At 30.7% G+C, this 17591-nt stretch overlaps 9 protein-coding genes across 9 annotated transcripts; 7 read left to right on the top strand and 2 right to left on the bottom strand.

The window, feature by feature from the left end:
• Positions 1–439: 439 nt before the first annotated feature.
• Positions 440–1573, top strand: FG379_001375 (replication factor RFC3 AAA+ ATpase; the record flags this gene model as incomplete). Its single annotated transcript, XM_067326978.1, has 1 exon — positions 440–1573. One exon carries the CDS (start codon positions 440–442, stop codon positions 1571–1573), a length of 1134 nt encoding a protein of 377 aa, XP_067183884.1.
• Positions 1574–1799: 226 nt separating this feature from the next.
• On the top strand, positions 1800–2717 carry FG379_001374 (uncharacterized protein; the record flags this gene model as incomplete). The annotated part of the gene is made up of 1 exon (XM_067326977.1): positions 1800–2717. One exon carries the CDS (start codon positions 1800–1802, stop codon positions 2715–2717), a length of 918 nt encoding a protein of 305 aa, XP_067183883.1.
• A 529-nt stretch (positions 2718–3246) lies between these two features.
• FG379_001373 (Rab5) lies at positions 3247–3894 on the top strand (the record flags this gene model as incomplete). The annotated part of the gene is made up of 1 exon (XM_067326976.1): positions 3247–3894. One exon carries the CDS (start codon positions 3247–3249, stop codon positions 3892–3894), a length of 648 nt encoding a protein of 215 aa, XP_067183882.1.
• A 65-nt stretch (positions 3895–3959) lies between these two features.
• On the bottom strand, positions 3960–6254 carry FG379_001372 (uncharacterized protein; the record flags this gene model as incomplete). Its single annotated transcript, XM_067326975.1, has 1 exon — positions 3960–6254. The coding sequence occupies one exon, from the start codon at positions 6252–6254 to the stop codon at positions 3960–3962; it is 2295 nt and encodes a 764-aa protein (XP_067183881.1).
• Positions 6255–7076: 822 nt separating this feature from the next.
• FG379_001371 (uncharacterized protein) lies at positions 7077–8048 on the top strand (the record flags this gene model as incomplete). The annotated part of the gene is made up of 1 exon (XM_067326974.1): positions 7077–8048. The coding sequence occupies one exon, from the start codon at positions 7077–7079 to the stop codon at positions 8046–8048; it is 972 nt and encodes a 323-aa protein (XP_067183880.1).
• A 755-nt stretch (positions 8049–8803) lies between these two features.
• Positions 8804–10090, top strand: FG379_001370 (uncharacterized protein; the record flags this gene model as incomplete). The annotated part of the gene is made up of 1 exon (XM_067326973.1): positions 8804–10090. One exon carries the CDS (start codon positions 8804–8806, stop codon positions 10088–10090), a length of 1287 nt encoding a protein of 428 aa, XP_067183879.1.
• A 277-nt stretch (positions 10091–10367) lies between these two features.
• FG379_001369 (12 transmembrane domain MFS family sugar transporter) lies at positions 10368–12194 on the top strand (the record flags this gene model as incomplete). Its single annotated transcript, XM_067326972.1, has 1 exon — positions 10368–12194. The coding sequence occupies one exon, from the start codon at positions 10368–10370 to the stop codon at positions 12192–12194; it is 1827 nt and encodes a 608-aa protein (XP_067183878.1).
• Positions 12195–12603: 409 nt separating this feature from the next.
• On the top strand, positions 12604–14490 carry FG379_001367 (uncharacterized protein; the record flags this gene model as incomplete). Its single annotated transcript, XM_067326970.1, has 1 exon — positions 12604–14490. One exon carries the CDS (start codon positions 12604–12606, stop codon positions 14488–14490), a length of 1887 nt encoding a protein of 628 aa, XP_067183876.1.
• A 49-nt stretch (positions 14491–14539) lies between these two features.
• Positions 14540–17557, bottom strand: FG379_001366 (uncharacterized protein; the record flags this gene model as incomplete). Its single annotated transcript, XM_067326969.1, has 1 exon — positions 14540–17557. One exon carries the CDS (start codon positions 17555–17557, stop codon positions 14540–14542), a length of 3018 nt encoding a protein of 1005 aa, XP_067183875.1.
• Positions 17558–17591: the final 34 nt, after the last annotated feature.

Raw genomic sequence — 17591 nt, 5'->3', positions numbered from 1 at the left:
TATAAAAATAAGAAATTATGACCTTATTCATTTGTTTTTCATACTTAGTCACGTGAATTTTAATTTATTTTACTTGTTAATTTCTTTCTTAAATCTTAACTATTGACTAAAATGTATTTTTTGCGGTCAAACTCATTCCCTGTATTTAATTGAATATTGAATGTCAATATTAAAATCCTAATATTGTTATCCGTGACATTTTAATTTATTTTTGACGCACAATGCAGCATTTTTTATGTTCATTTGCCTTCCTTGGAATTGTGAGCGGCACCAAACTTAAATTAATCAAGTTACTGGGGGTAGGGTAAAACAATGAAATGTATTAAAAATAAATTAGTGTTAATTTGGAGTTTTGAACAAACAACTAAATTACTCTTCGAACTTATTTTTTAAATTAGTTTTCCAAATTCTTTTATTCCCATACAACTTATTAAGAAATATGGAGGAAATACAGTTACCTTGGGTAGAAAAATACAGGCCAAATGATATTCAGGAATTACTTTTGCAGGGTGGAATAATTAGTACAATTCAGAATTTTATAAAATCTGGACAATTACCGCATTTATTATTCCATGGGCCTCCAGGAACTGGGAAGACATCAACGATACATGCTATAAGCAAGTGCATATATAAGGATAGAAAAAATCAAATGGTACTGGAATTAAACGCTTCAGATGATCGTGGAATTAATGTTGTTAGGGATGCTATAAAGAGCTTTTCTGAGAGTGCGTCTACAACCACAAATACTATTGATGGAAATACTTCGAATAAAAAATGTGATATTGAAATGAAAGATGTAAATTCGGGTTTCGAATGCAATCGAAATCTATGTGAAAATATAAAGTTGATAATATTGGATGAAGCAGACATGATGACAACTACTGCTCAAATGGCTCTTAGGAGAATAATGGAGCGTTATTCCGAACATATCAGGTTTTGTATTATTTGCAATTACGTCAATAAAATCACTCCGGCGTTACAAAGCAGGTGTACAAGGTTCAGATTTTCACCACTTTCTAAAGAGGACATAAAACAAAAACTATCCGAAATTACACTTTCGGAGAGGATATTTATCACAAACAAAGGTCAAGAATCACTTATTAATTCATCTATGGGAGATATGAGAAAAGTTTTAAATGTATTACAATCATCTAGCATGAGCAATCATGGAAACATAAATGAGCATTCACAATCTGAGGAACTGAAAGACTGTTCTATTGAGAACTTCGATACTTTTATTGATGAGTCAATGATACATAGAAACCTAGGGATACCAACATATGAAGAAATAGACAAAATATTTAGCATACTTTCACAAGAAAATTTTGTTAAGGGATTCAATGTGCTCACAGAAGCTCAGAATGAACATGGGTATTCCACACAAGACTTTATTGAGTGTTTGTACAATAAATCACTGACAGTGGATTGGCCCGAAGAGGTAATTCCCCTATTAATGAAGAGATTAGCTGACATTGAATATAGACTTTCTAGAGGAGCGAGTGAAAAAATACAATTAGCTTCAATCGTATCGTGCTTTCACGAAATTAGGATGGAGATGGAAAGGCTTGCTTGATTTATAGTCATTAGCTTCGCATTTAATTTTCAAAATAGTCCATAACTACTAGTATATTAGTTTAATTTATTATTTTTTAACGGTTTACCAACAATTATTAAATTTTAAGGCGGCTTTTTTTTTCTTTGTTTAAACCATTAATTTGAAGTTCTATTTACAAATAAACTTAGAGCCAATACTGAAAGCAGTATTAAACTAAATATTTGGTTATAGTTTCCGATAAATTATGTCTGAAGAAGCTCAACTTGAATTCAATGGTTTTAACTGGTCAGAAAACCATTCTTGGCAACAATACTACAGTAATTTATACCCCACCCCGACATCAACACAATTGGAATATTTTAAGAGAAAATGGTTCAAGAAAAACATTAATTCTAAATTAGAATTAGATACCAGCTCTGAAAGTAAAAATAATAGTAAATACGATCAAAAAAAATTCGGTTCGTCAAACAACGGACAAAGAGTAACAGTCAACAAAAGGCATAAACAATTAATGGTATTTTCTCTTTCTATTTCGCTCTTATTGTCAATTATTTTGTCAATTTTAGGTTTCTTACCTCTAATTAGAAGCAATTCCTTTGTTAATCGCCTTGTTCAACTGTGTAATTTAACATTTATAATAGGTTTTGGAATTCATTTATATGAAATTTCCAGGAAACCAATTCAACTTTTCACAATTGAATTTTGGCAAAGAATTCTTGCTGAGGATTCTTTTCACTCTTTGCTTTCACTCATTTCATATTATGGCCTTACCTTTACTTTTCCTATGATATACATTATTCCGTCCGTGACAGCAATTTTCATAATCACAAATCATCAACAGATACTGAATAACAAGAAGCTTAATACATTCTTTGCTATCGCAAACCAAAATAGAAACATAATTTACGAAAGAAGAGCATTTTTTGAGGCTATTGGACTTGGTTTGTACTTAATACTGTCTATTATTACCAAAAGAATAAGTATATTTTACTTGTCTCTATATTGGGCTCTTATAAGAACAAAATATCCGTTTGATCTATACATACAATACGCATATAGAACTACGAACAATAAAATAAATTACTACCTAAATATCTATTCGAATTACATACCATCTTTCATCCCAAGAGTGTATAAAATGGTAAGTCAAGTACGATTATAACCGCTAATAAATTGTAACTTCTTTCTCTTTAGATTACAAATTTTCTTTCTAAACAAGTCACTCCTTAATTTCCTCAATTTTAAGGGGGTTAGCACTAAAAAAAAAATTAATCAGAAATATTCATTGTATATTCTATTACACAAAAAAATTGTATCTTTTCCTTCAATTTGACGTAGTAAATTTAAGGGGGAGAATCTCTTTTACACTAATTTCTATTATTATTTTTTTTCTGTAACTATTGGTTGTTGACCCCCGTGTAATAATTGATTAGACATGAACATCAGAATGATGGGGGATGCTTGATAAATTGGCGTCCATATTAGAACCCAGAAATAATAAAGAACTTTAACTTAGAATTATTTAAATATATTTTGTAAAATTAAATAGAAATATTATAGGATTTCCTGGATTGATTATTGCAGGAATTAATTGATAATTTCCTCTTTTCATCCTTAACTTTCTGATGTATTTGACATTTTATCTGAAATGAACTAATTTACGCAAGGTGAGCAAGAACACAAACATAAAAATGTCTCAATCAAATGTAAAAAACCCAAAAACTTTGCATTTAAAGTTGGTTATATTGGGTGACGCTTCAGTTGGTAAATCTTGCCTTCTTGTTAGGTTTTCTAAGGATGAATTTCACGAATATCAGGAACCAACAATAGGTGCTGCATTTATGACTCAATCAGTTAATGTAGATGATGAGTATATAGTAAAATTTGAAATATGGGATACTGCTGGACAAGAAAGATACAGAAGTCTAGCACCGATGTACTACAGAGGTGCAGCTGCAGCGATAGTTGTATATGATATTACGAATTCAGATTCATTTCAGGGAGCAAAATCCTGGATTTCAGAGCTTCAGAATATAAACAACAGCGATATTGTTGTTGCACTTGTTGGAAACAAACAAGATCTTGAGAGTAGCAGAGCTGTTGATGTAGATATAGTTTCAGCATATGCAAAAGAGAAGGGTATATTAAATTTCGAAACATCTGCAAAAACAGGATATAATGTCCAAGCTTTATTTGAAGAGATCGCGAGAAATCTTCCAAAAGCGAACAAGATCGATAATAATAACTCTAATTCAGATTCAAAGGGAAACTCTAGAGGCTTTCAATTATTTAGATCCGATTCTAATGGGAGGTCTGGCTGTTTCTCAGGTTGCTTTTGAAAAAAAATAAAACTTATTATTGTTGAATATAGCGAGTTAAGATATATATTTTAGTTTATTTATTCCTAGTTTATTATAGAATTTGTAAAGCTGCCTACTGGCCTTCCAGTTACACAGCTTTCAGAGAGTAATTCTTTGTTATACTTAAAGTAGGTGCCATATGTTATTGGATTGTCTCTTCTAAGTGGGACAAAGGTTGCCTTGTTTTGTAAGTTAACTACTGATGGTAGTTTATTATAATAATTTGGTTGATGGGCGAAACTCATCACACTACCATCCTTGCCAATACTGTTTATGAAATCTCTCATGTAATAGGAGTCGATGTTTCCACCCTTGTGGTTCGTTATATCATTAAATGGAGTTGTAGGTAATGTTTTCAGAGGAGTTAGCTTTGTCTGAAACACTAATTTTCTCCAACAATAGGAGAATAACTTAATTCTTGAATTGTAGGAAAGTAGATTCAACAAATGAATGAATTCTTTGTCCCTGTTTATTGTGTTCGACTGTTTTGAGGTTTCTTTCTTAGATTCTTCATTGCCTCCTCTACCTCTCGCAGAATTCATTGCAATTCTCAAAAATGCATCTAGTACTTGTAATTTAACCTTTGAATTAAATATATTCGAAAATTTGAACATCGAAGCTTCAAATAACGCGATATTTGTTTCTTCATCTGTACCTCTTTCTATTTCTTTTCTATACTTCAAAAATGACTCTTGCGTTTTCCTTAACTCTTCTAAATGCTTAGATTTTAAATTCTCAACTTCTACCATAAGATTTTCGTTTTCTGCAAATAATGCAAGTTGTTCTTTTCTAAGTAAAAATAGTGTGAGGTCTTGACCCTTTAATCCCTTACCATCACCATTAATTGGAACTGCCTTTGGCCTTGAAATCAATTTTTTCATCTTATCGAATGACTTTTTAATACAACATATTTTATAATGATTCCTCAATGTTTCATCGAATATTTGTAGTGCCTTTCCTTTTAAAAGTGAATTATATGCTATTCTTTTTGCTTCTTTAATATCAATCGTATTGTCTAGCTTTTCATTTGCTTTATTCATAAGTTCCATTGTTTCTTGTTCCTTTGAATACATGGCTTTAATTGTTTTTTCCATTGTTATTATTTGGTTCCTTTGTATATCACTAGATTCTTGAAGATCCTTTATATAACTTTTCATACTGTCTATTGTAGTTGTACTCATTTTTTCCAATTCATTTTTCTGATTAGTCATTGTTTCAAGTTGCTCCTTTAGTGAATTCACTAAGGCCTTTCCCTGTAAATACTCCTTTTCCTTCTCGATAATACTACTTTGTTGTTTTGTATTATGCTTTGCAAGTTCTGCCTCTAGTTTTATTTTTAAGTTGTCTTCAAACTGCTTCTCAATTGCACTTATCTTTTCATTAAAAAGACTCTCTATTGCAGTCTTTCTTTCTCCATAGTCTCCCTCCAGTTCCTTCTTTCTTTTTTCATAGTCTTCTTCCAGTTCCTTCTTTTTTTGTTCATATCCTTCTTCCAGTTCCTTCTTTCTTTCTGAAATGGTTGCTAGATATTCACTCTTTTTTCTATTAAACTCTTCTTCAAGCTCTTTTTTTCTCTTTTCAAGTTCCTCGTCAAAGTACTTTTTCTTGTCCAATAGTTCTTGTTCTACCTCCTTTTGTCTTGATAAGTAATGTGATTCAATGTCTTTTCTTATTTCAGCAAGAGAAACATCCGCTTTTTTTTTATTTTCAATTGCTGCCACCTCTATTATTGCATGCATTTCTTTTTCCATATCCTCTCTCAAACGTTTTTCAAAATTATACTTCTCTCTTTCTAATGCATCTCTCTCAGATTTTAATATTTTATTCAACTCTTTTTGTAATTTTATTGCGTTTTCTGTATCGATCTCACACATTTTGTCTATATATTCTCTTTCTATATAAGCTCTGACTTTGTTTACGGCTAATTCAAATTGTGCTCTCAAATCATCTGGTACACTATCCGAAGATAATAACTTCTTATTTTTGGATGTTTTAATACTCATATTTTTAACTTCTCTTTTTATCTCATCCTTACCTTTACCTGGTACTTTTATAATTTTCTTTGATTCTATTTCAGATTCAGAACTACTGTCTAATGAATTTTTTTTTCCTACTTTATCATAACCTTGAGGAGATGATTTTGGCGAGGAAACTGAAGGCGAAGAAGATGATAGTGACGAGGATCGTGAGGATGAAGATGATGGGTATGATTTTTTATCCTTGGCATTTGATTTTTCTTTTAACGGCATTGTTTTATTATTATTTAAAGGTAAAAATGTTGCACCTAAACTTGTATTTGGGAATAATTCTCTATGAATGGGTTTGCTACTCTTTTCCATTTATGTTTTATCATTTGGTAACTTTTCAATACAAATTTATCTTACAAAAGCAAAGCCTCATACCCATACACACAGAATAACAACCCTCACACACAAAATAAGTATTTATATAAAAAAAGGAATTCATTTCAATAAGAAGCAGTTTTATTTATATCAAATAATAGCTAATTGTCTTAGATATCCATTTGTCTTGGTTTACTCATTCATAGTTTTCAAATTATTTATCCACACTTTTTTGTTTGACTTAAAAAGAAATGCCATTCGTCCATAAATTTAAAAATAAAATTTACTTCTAGATTTGTATATTTGACACTTTACTATTATGGAACTATCTAAAATTAGAGAGCTATCCCACTTTGCAAGATGTGGTTTTACTGAAAAACTAACTAGACCTGATCTTGTTTGTCCAGAACTAGTTGATTTAATTATCAAATTTTCTTCTAAATATAACGATGAAGATGTATCACTAAATAATATAAAATATGATGTAAGTTGCTGTATGATATAAGTTAAATTAATCGTTCAAATTTATTTGTTTTACGAAATAAAGAAAAATATTAGAATTTCTTCTTTACATCTCCTTGCATCATATTCAGAAATTATACCGACCCAGACAATACAGGTATGTTAAAATATTTAAGTTATATTCACAATATTTATTAATTAAATTAATTTGAAAAGATATTATCAAATCAAACATTTTTGGATGCCATTATAAATGTAACACAAATTTTATTGAATAAAAGTCACGAGTTAATTACTAGTGAAACCGAACAAATACTTGCACTTATTTTATTTTATTTCGTGGAAAGGGAACAACCTATGCTTTGCAGAGTAGCTATTAAAAACGGATTTTTGGATTTAATAATAGAAATCTTTCTGAAATCTAATACAAAATGTATTACAGATAGATACAAAAACGCTATTTTACGTGTTGTTGTAAGAATGGTTCGCATTTCACCAAGCGCTGCCTTAAAATCATGGTCAAAAATGAAAACTGTAGCAGTTAATCTACTCTTTTCTGGTGATGTTTCCATGAGAATTTGGAGTATTACATATATTTCATCAGTAATCAGATTTATCGAGAATAACACAAGTGCAGATATAACTTTGGAGTCGCTGCAACCTTTACAAATGTGCCCTCGAATTTTTGTTTTGGTTTATGATAAATGCCTTCCTATTAAGGTTCAAACAATAAAAACTTTGTGTAGAATAATTGTTTCTCCGGAGAGTAGACGCGAGTGTAAACAACTAGTATACATGGGAATAATAGGGTTATTTATTGATATCTTAAATCATCATGAAATTAAGAACTGTGTAAATGATATTACAATCCCTATTTTGGTTTCTTTAAATAAACTTATTAAATTGTCTGAGAAATGGTGCATGGTTTTCATTTGCTCGAATGGGATTGAAATAATAACACATTATTTAAGGTTCCCCAAGGATCTAGTTGTTATTACAATTTATTTAATAATATATAACGCCGGAAGCTACTCCGCATTCCACACAAACAAAATACTGGAGAACAATTTACTTGAAAAACTTCATTCTATTAAAGATAGAATAGATTCGAAACTTATATCAAATTTATTTTATAAGGTTTTGTTTTCGCTTATCACCAAATGTACAGAGTATGAAATATTACATCACTTCATCTTAAATTGTGCTGATAAGCATATTTTAGAAAATGAACGAGTAATGGATCACGTTGAGAAAATGAAAGAAAAAAACATTAAATTGAACTTCTTTAAGAATTCAAATAAATTTTGTGGGGAATTATCAAATACATAGCTCTACAAAAACTCATTGGTGTTTTACTAATATTTTTATTGAAGCTGAAAGTATGATAAACTCTTAATTATAATTAGCGCATTTAATAGTTTGGATCAAGTTTTTTTTTTTTTTAAAGGAAATTCATTATTGTTATCACTGAAACTATCATTGAGAATATCGTAATTATTTCAAGATATATAGCTAACAAAAGGAAAATGAAAAAACTATTGAAATATACATGTATTTTCTTTTTCCATTAGCAATATCTTTCCTACTCTGTTTAAATAAAAAAATCAGCTTTCATCTTAAATATCATATTTTCAAGAATAATAATAATTGTTATTCTTCCCATATACGTATATTAAAAAATGTACTGATTCCTAAATGTATTTAGTATAAACAATCTATACAAATAATTTTAAGTTATAAATACGCACCTAAAAATGAATATGCATTAGGATAATAGCCGAATATTTGAGAAAGAATAATGTTAATTTTTTATATTTTAATCTACAAAGAACATTATAAATGAAACTAGCTATCTTTAACGAATTTAAAACTATATCAAAAGTAGACCGAAATAATTTCTAAAAAGAACTCAAAATTGCAAACGCGCCATACAAGTAATTAATCATAGGGGTATAAAATAATTAACACAAATTGGGATAAAAAAAGGGAAAATTACTCTTAAAGGTTTTTTCAAGTTTGGGAGTGAATAATTCATACTAACAAAGTAATTATCTAGAATTATGTATTCCAAATCTTTTTAAACAATGGACTATGCAGAAAAGTTAGGTGACTTAAATGGACTCACAAATAATTTAGATGATCAAGAGGACACAATTTACACATGGGAAAAAGGGATTATTAAGAATTGGGAGCGTCTGGTTGAGACTGAGCAAGGTCTCATAGTTGTAAACGAAGAAGGGGAGAATGACTTCGTTCCATCTGCAGAACAATCAATTAATGACATGTTAAGAGAGTCATCTTTACCGAATATTAGACGCGGATTACTTAGAAACATAGTCATCATATTGGACATGACGTCAAACATGCTAGAACTCGATTACAAGCCTGATCGTATGCAAAGTATGCTGAAATGTAATGAGGTGTTTATAAAACAGCTTTTAAGCGATAACCCCCTAACGCAGATTTCTGTTATTTCCGTATATGACGAAATAGTAGAGGTAATAATATCATATAATTCTAACTATGATGAAATAATTGCATCTATAATCAATTATATGAAAAAAGGTTGCAAGGGAAATATGTCTATTCAAAATGGTCTCGATAAGGCAAAGTGCCTACTTGTTTCCATCCCACCATATGGAACAAAAGAAGTTATTTTCTTCCTGGGAAGTATGAGAAGTATAGACAATACATTTATATTTGATGAGTGGATAGAAGAGTTCAGTTTGAATAATATTGTAGTAAACGCAATATTGTTTATTCCAGAGCTCTACGTAATAAAGTATATTACGAAAATGACGGGTGGAATATGTTTATGTGCAATTAACAATGATCATCTCATAAGATTAGCTCTTGACAACTTTGTTAAACCTCCTCCATGCAGTACAAGAAACATGCCATTAAATATAAATCTCGTACCAATGGGATTTCCAAAATACACATTAAATCAAAACCATTCGTTTGCTTGTTCTTGTCATCAAAAATTAACAAATAGTGGTTACACATGCCCAAAGTGCAAATCCATTGTTTGCCATCTACCAACTAAGTGCCCCGTATGTTCAATATACTTGATTTCTTCGAATCATCTAGCAAGGTCGTTTGCATATTTATTTAAGCATCCAAAAATTAATAAAATAAATACTCAAGATCAAGAAGACCTTATTGGAAAAGAACTAATTTCAAATAACGAATGTAAGATGTGCGATAACAAGTTCGGAGATGAAAACGAATTTATTGTGGTTGGAAATGCACAAAAAAAGATGAATATTTATTTGTGCTTAGACTGTAATAGCTATATTTGTTCGGAGTGTTGCAAATTCATACTCACCACATTGCACCAATGCCCGGTATGTTGTACTAAAAAAGAATAAGAAAAATTTTGTACTGGCAAATGAAATAAATACATGAAAGTTGAGTGTCAAGTGGTATTTTTTTCAGGTAGCCTCGTTACATAAACACTTTCTTATAGTTAAAGGGCCCAACAGATTTTAATGCGAATTCAACCGCCTATTTAATGCAGGCCGATGCATGAAAGACAGCTATACGCAAAAATACTGTGAAATTTCAAGCGTGCCTACGATATCGTAAATTTGTAAGTAGTAAACAACAAATAGATATTGCTCTTTTGTGGTTAGTGTAATATTTGAGATGGATAAATTGGAGATAGATTCAGAATACAAAAAGCCTCTTAATGAAGATGGTTCAATTATGAAAAAGCTTCATAAAAAGATTCATGGAAAATCAACTAAACCAATAAAGGGCAATGACTATTCATTTTCATCAGGTTCAGTGTCATCAATAGAATTATATGAAGCAACTGAAGTACGAAGGTTGCAAAATATTGCACTTAGAAGTATTGCCATAGTTTGTTTAGCTGCTTCACTTGACGGATGTGATGAGCAGCTTCTTCCCGCATCACTCAGAGCACTTGAAGTTGACTTAAAATTAACACCGAAGGATCTTGGCAATATAATTTTATGTCAAATACTATGTTTGGCAGTAAGTTGTCCAATATGGGGTTTGCTAGCTGACAGATATTCAAGAAAATACATTTTAGCAACTGGAGTTACCGCTTGGGGTTTTGTGACTATTTTACTATCATTTAGTAGCTTTTATTGGGAAGTACTAATTACCAGGGCAATTAATGGTGTATTTCTAGGAAGTGTTGGTCCTTTGGCACAAAGTGTACTGGCAGACACTCTAAGTTCGAAAAGTAGGGGTTTTGGTTTTGGAATGATTCAACTTTCAAGTTGTATTGGGAGAGTTTTTGGTGCAGTTTTGACTACTTCTGTATCACAAAAGTTAATTGCAGGATTTCAAGGCTGGAGGTTTGCGTTCCTATTAGTTGGTCTCTTAAGTGCGACTTTAGGTGGAATTATTGTATTATTTATGGACGAGATTCCACACTTGCATTTAAGTCGTGTTAGAAGAGCAATGACAATAACATCAGAAACTGAAACAACAGATACTAGTGATCACGAATATTCAGAACAACACGAACAAGATGAATTTAGCATTTCATTAGCAGCACGTCCAGATACGGGTGGTATTGAATCGGATACACAGTCAATTCATAGTTCACTAACACTTGAAGAAGGTCAAAGAGAGGGGCTTTTGTCCTTGTCGAGTACAAATAACTTCTTATCTCGTGAAGAAGACGATGAGTTATTAGATATATTAAGCGAGGATATTTCAACGATTCAATTTACAAAAAATATTATTACTCAAAGTCTTATCGTTAAAAGTGTAATCCTTATGATTCTTGAAGGTGTTTCAGGGACCATTCCTTGGAGCTCTTTGACATTCATGACTATGTATCTCCAATATTGCGACCTTACTAATTTCCAGGCTGCTGTTCTTGTTGCCGTGATGTTCCTAGGATCAATGTTGGGAGGTCCTTTGGGTGGGTTAATGGGGGACTACCTAAATAATATCACAGAGGATCATGGTAGACCGCTTGTTGGTCAGATATCGATGGCAATCAGAATTCCAATAATGTGCATTTTATTCCTTGTTATTCCAAAAGAAGCATCTTCAATATATTATTTCCTAGTCTTATCATTTTTATTGGGATTCTTTGCAATTGCAGGAGCTGCAGCAAGCAGACCCATACTATCAGACGTAGTTAGGGCTTCACACAGAGCTACCGTATTTTCAATTGCAGTACTTTTTGAGGGTATTTCAGCAGCAACATTTGGTGCTCCAGTTGTGGGAATTTTATCTGAGAATGTGTTTGGTTATAAAGCAAGCTTTAAAAATGTGAGTCAGATGGATCCTGAATCAAGGCTTAGAAATGCAAATGCACTTTCAAATTCACTTATATTCCTGACGGTATTCCCTTGGTGTATATCACTATTGTTATATTCACTCCTTCACTTTACCTATGGAAATGATAAAAGAGCGTTAAAAAAAGAGCTTTCAGAACTTGCAGCTCGCTCTAGAACTAGAAACAATAGATCACAATCAAATGATTGACATTATTTCCACCTCCTCGTAAAATTATTATTAGATAAATATAATTTGTTTATTATTAGTTATAGTTAATTATTATCGATACTTAAGGCTATATTGTATTGCATTTCCCTAATTTGTCTTTACAACTTTATTATTGGAAATTCAGTTAAATTTTAATTGCCTTACATCTAAATCTCTTGGCCTCTCTACTTTTAAAATGTGAGGTATGTTTATTCGATCACATCGATTCTATTTGCCATTTTTTAATTTATTTATTTATCATCAGCATTTTTTTACCCTCACAGTTCTGCATGTACATATACATGCAATTTTGAATATAGCACAAAATTAATATTGGCCGCGTGTGGGGAAATAACGTACCGTTAATGTAAATATATATGTAGAGATATATCACTTAGTACTTATAATTATGGAAAGGGTTAGGGTTGTTCTTAGAATAAGGCCAAACATAGAAGGGAGTGATGATGAGGATATCATTGATGTCAGGAGCAATCAAAAGGTAATAATTTCGAAACCAGGAAAAAAGAATACATATTTGCTTTCGCAACAAACAAGGTACTACGAATATACATTTGATCATATTTTCCCCCCTATATCTGACCAAGAAACTGTTTATAATATTTCTGTTTGTAACTTTCTTAAGGATTCAATATCTAATGGCATTAATCTAACAATTTTTGTTTACGGTGCAACTGGAACCGGAAAGACTTACACTATAATTGGAAATGAGAAAAATCCAGGAATCGTAATTAGGGGAATAAATGAGGCATTTGAGCATCTTTCAAACTGTGAATGGGTAAAAGGAAGTGATGATTTTGGAAACTTGAATGACGAAAATGAGGATTGTATTGGAACAAAGAAAAATCAGAATTTTTTCGTTACTGCTTCGTACATGGAAATATATAATGAAACAATTAGAGACTTGTTGAATCCATCCAATAATGTGAATGTTAATAATAGTCAATATTCATGTGAGATTTTGGAGGATCAATCAAATATACAAGTTAGTAACCTTACTCAATTATTAATTAATGACAGTAAAGAAGGGATACAAGCATTGAATTTCGGGAATAAACACAGAAAAATCGAACAAACAGCAGCTAATAACGTTTCTTCTAGAAGTCATGCTATCTTTCAACTATCTATTTTTGTAGATGGAAAAAAGTCAGCCAATTCAAACAAGTTTGTTAGAAGCAATAATTACAAGAACGAACATTTTCCTGCTGACAAATTATATAAACCTTCATTTAACAGTGCTTCCAATACTCAACTTTGGTGCAAAGTTTCTTTCATTGATCTTGCAGGCTCTGAAAGAGCAAGCGCAACCCAAAACAGGGGAATGAGACTTACTGAGGGAGCGCATATTAATCGTTCATTACTTGCACTAGCGAATTGTATAAATTCTTTGGCATCTGCAAGCCCAAATATAGACGGTTTCGTTGCATCAAGCCAGAGCGATACTAAATGCCATGTTAAATATAGGGATTCAAAATTGACACACATTCTTAAGAATAGCCTGGAAGGAGAAAAATGTTTTGTAGTCATGATTGCAAATATTTCTCCGTCTTCAAAAACATTTGAAGAGTCTCATAATACCTTAAAGTATGCAAATCGTGCTAAAAATATAAAAGTTAAAATATCAAACCAACCATCATCTGAAATGAAAAAAGCTGAAGTTCCAACTTGTACTTGTAACCTAGGAATAAATGGATATTATTACAAAAATAAAATTAGTGGTCCCAAACAAGATTCATCAATACAAACAGACATATCAGGATTGATATATAATAGTAACTATTCAAGCAAGGAAAGCGTTAATTCCTTAAATCATGGTTTGAGCTTGATAGATGATCTGTACCAGACGATACATGAAGTAATAGATTCAATCAGTCAAATAACATCAGAAAATTCGACACGAATAAGAAGTGATCAAGCTGATCTTTTTGAAGTTAACTCTACAGAAGAGAAAGAAAATAATTCGCAGCACAAAATGAATGACTTAAATAATTCCATAGATAAACACTTAAGTAGAACGAGTTTTGTATCAACACGTTCAAATGAAGAAAATTCGAGGGAATATATTAAATTAGGTGACATTTCTTTACATGATAATAATACTCTCATTAAAGAGCTACAGCTTCTAGTCTTTGACAAAATGTCTGATTCATTGAGAAAGTTAAATGAACTTAAGTTAGAATATAATGAAATGTTGAACAACGAGGCACAACTAGTAAAAAAGATACAAGAAATAGCCGATGACTACTCAATTAAATTTCAAAGAAACAAAGTAGAATAAAGGTTTCAGGCAGTTGGAAATCAAGAGTTAAAATTGAAATAATTATTGACTATCCACTTGTGTTTTCTTCATTGAGTTTCTCTTCCACCAATCCTAGAAAATCCAAAATTTCTGAGAGTTTCCATCCCAGTTCGTTTTCAACAACGCTTTTTTCAATTCCTAATCTCTTGTGGAGAACATGGTCAAATTCATAAATGACGCCTTCAAGTAACAATTTTTTTATCGCTAGGAAGATGTACTGAGAACTCGGAATAATAGAAGAAATTACGTTATTTAAATGCAATTTTTCAAATTCACCTTCTGAAAAGTGCCTCGTAAATGACCCTATTCTCTTACAACCTTCATTAGAGATTATTTTCTTTGAATCAATTTCTTGTTCGTTTTTACTCTGAAAGCTATTAATTAAGTCACAAATTTGCGAAAAAAGGGCTTCCATTTCTTGTCTCCCAGCAATAGATAGATAAATGTTCATATATTTCAGAATGTAATCATTCACATGGAATCTAAGATTTTTCCAAAACGAATTAATTGAATCCTTGATATAACTGTGGTTTGTACATTGCAACTCGCATATATCATTTTCTTGAATCTCTGGATGAACCTGAAGCACTATTTTTGTGAGTGGTAAGCTTATGTTTGAGCATATATTGTTTATTAGATCCTCAAGATGGTTATTCATCGCAACGTCTATAATATCGGTAATAGACTCTAACAATATTTCAACAGAAGATGAATTACCTATTGAATTCTCATCTATTTTAATATTGTTAAAGTTTAAATCCCCATTTTCATTTAATTGTGAAGAAACACCCATGTTTACAATTAATCCCATTTCTTCACTCTCTTTTATATAACTCTGTTTACAAACAATGATAAGTTCATATTTTAAATATAATAGATTTCTAATGATGAATAGATTACAATGATAAAGTTTTGATATCTTGTCACTTTTATATAAGTTGCTTCCAATATAATTTTTTGCAGAGATTAACTTATTGCAACACTTTTGAATTATTAATTTATTTAAATATATAAATGTGGAATTAGGGACAATACAGTGTATGTATGAAAGTGCTAACAATGAATTTTTTACAACAGGGTGACTACCAATACTAACTTTTACTGTATTGGTATTTGAATAATTATTAGAATTCGAATGAATTGCACTTTCTACTTTTAAATTTTCATCATTCCTAGAATAACAAAAATAATCATCTTCACAATTGTTATCATCAAAATCACTACTTGTTTGAAGTCTGATTGTATTAGGGGGAAAAGATAGATTTGTTAACACTTCTGTTTCACATAAATTATCACTAGAAACATCTTTATTCAATTTAGATTTTGATTTATTATTTTCGTCGTCAAAACTTATAATACCATCTGTCTTCTCTTGGCTATTATCTAAATTTGTGTTGTCTTTTCTATTTTCAGGTGAATTAGATAAAGAATGAAGACTCCTTATTAGTTTCCTATCAACGTTCTGACTATAAAGTATCTCCGGATAATTCAGTTCATTTTCCTTTAATTCATATTCGTCAATATTTTTCTTTATAAATGTTTCCGTGCTGAAAAGTAGTTGCTCAATTAAAACTGTTTGTAACTTGACAACAAAATGAAGGAAGGCAGATAAATATATGTCGGGGAAGTAAATTGTTTGATATAATTCATTTGATATATTTAAAATATCTTGAGATAAATAGTTAATTGATTCTCTAAGTATTTCAGGGTCGAAGCATACTTCCTTTATATGAGAACCAAATCTTGTACAATATTCTTCTCCAAATCTTTCTATAAGCACTGCAAAATTTAAATTACTATTTGGGCCTACAGTTTCGTAATCGAATGATTTTCTTTCAATTTGATTAGCATATTTAAATCTGAATAATTCTGGGAACATTAACTCATTTCTATTTTTTATTTCGTCATAGTTGAAAAATGAATTGTAGGAGATCCATTCACACTTACAGTACTTCAAAGCTAATTTAGTATAGTTCTTCAAATTCAGTGTTAGACAGTTCTGTGAATTTTTATTGAAGTAGCTTTCATTACTCTGACACTTTACAAATACTTTTATTCCAAAGTATTCATCAGAAAGCCTGTAATTAATATATATGTTTTCCATTTCTTTTAGTGTTGATTTATAAACATCATTTTGATGAGTTATATAAAACCTTTGAATCAACAATTTTAGGTATTTATTGAAGTTAGTACCCTTTGCCCTTAACTTCGTGTAATATAAAGACATGTTTTGGTCATTAGACTTGTTTTCATTACAACTACCGGATGTTGATATTTGTCGCAAGTTTGTATTTTCAGATATTTCGTGTTCAACACTATTTCTTAAAACGTTATCATATAGAATATTTTTCATAAAAATTTTCATCATATTACAAAGTCTAATTCTCAATTTTTTGTATCCTTCAGTATAATAGTCACTATGTTTTAGTTCACTATGTTCTTGAAAAAAATTTATTGAGTTATCAATTACCTCGAAACAACTGGAAACCTCATTTAAGTTGTAAACAAATCTGTCGTTCTGTAGTTTATGATATATTACATTATATTGCTGATATGGATAAATGTATTCTTCAATCATTTTTGTCTGAGACTCAAGACTTCTTAAAACTGAAAGTGAATGATCGCACACCTTTTGTAACTCGGTAGTATTTTTTATAAATTGTATCCTATTGAATTCCATACGCTCTATATTCATTTTATTTGAATTATTTTTTAATTTTATATTTTCCCAATTAAACTTTAGAGTTTTCAGAAGTTCTTCGATTTTAAACATTCTGGAGACTCCAATCCCTTTTTCGTCTACATAAAAGTGATGTGAATTGTTTGGATGTAGAATGTTAGCATTTTCAGATTCATCCGACGCATTTTCTTGATTCTCTGGTAAAATAACACCACTTACAAACGTCAATCCATTACATATATTAGATATTGTGCGAATCGTATTTAAATCTTGCTCTGGGATCAGGTTTAAAACAGAGTTACTAGAGAAAGAATTTTTTCTAATAGGAGAAGTGGGGTCCATATGGGAAGACAAATTCGAATTCATTTAAGTAATATTTTCCCAATATCAATTTTACAGT

Source organism: Cryptosporidium bovis (assembly GCF_009768925.1).
Source record: "Cryptosporidium bovis isolate 45015 chromosome Unknown contig_21, whole genome shotgun sequence".
Classification (NCBI taxonomy): domain Eukaryota; phylum Apicomplexa; class Conoidasida; order Eucoccidiorida; family Cryptosporidiidae; genus Cryptosporidium; species Cryptosporidium bovis.
The sequence above is the reverse complement of the archived record's forward strand: the minus strand, read 5'-3'. Positions and strand labels throughout refer to the sequence as shown.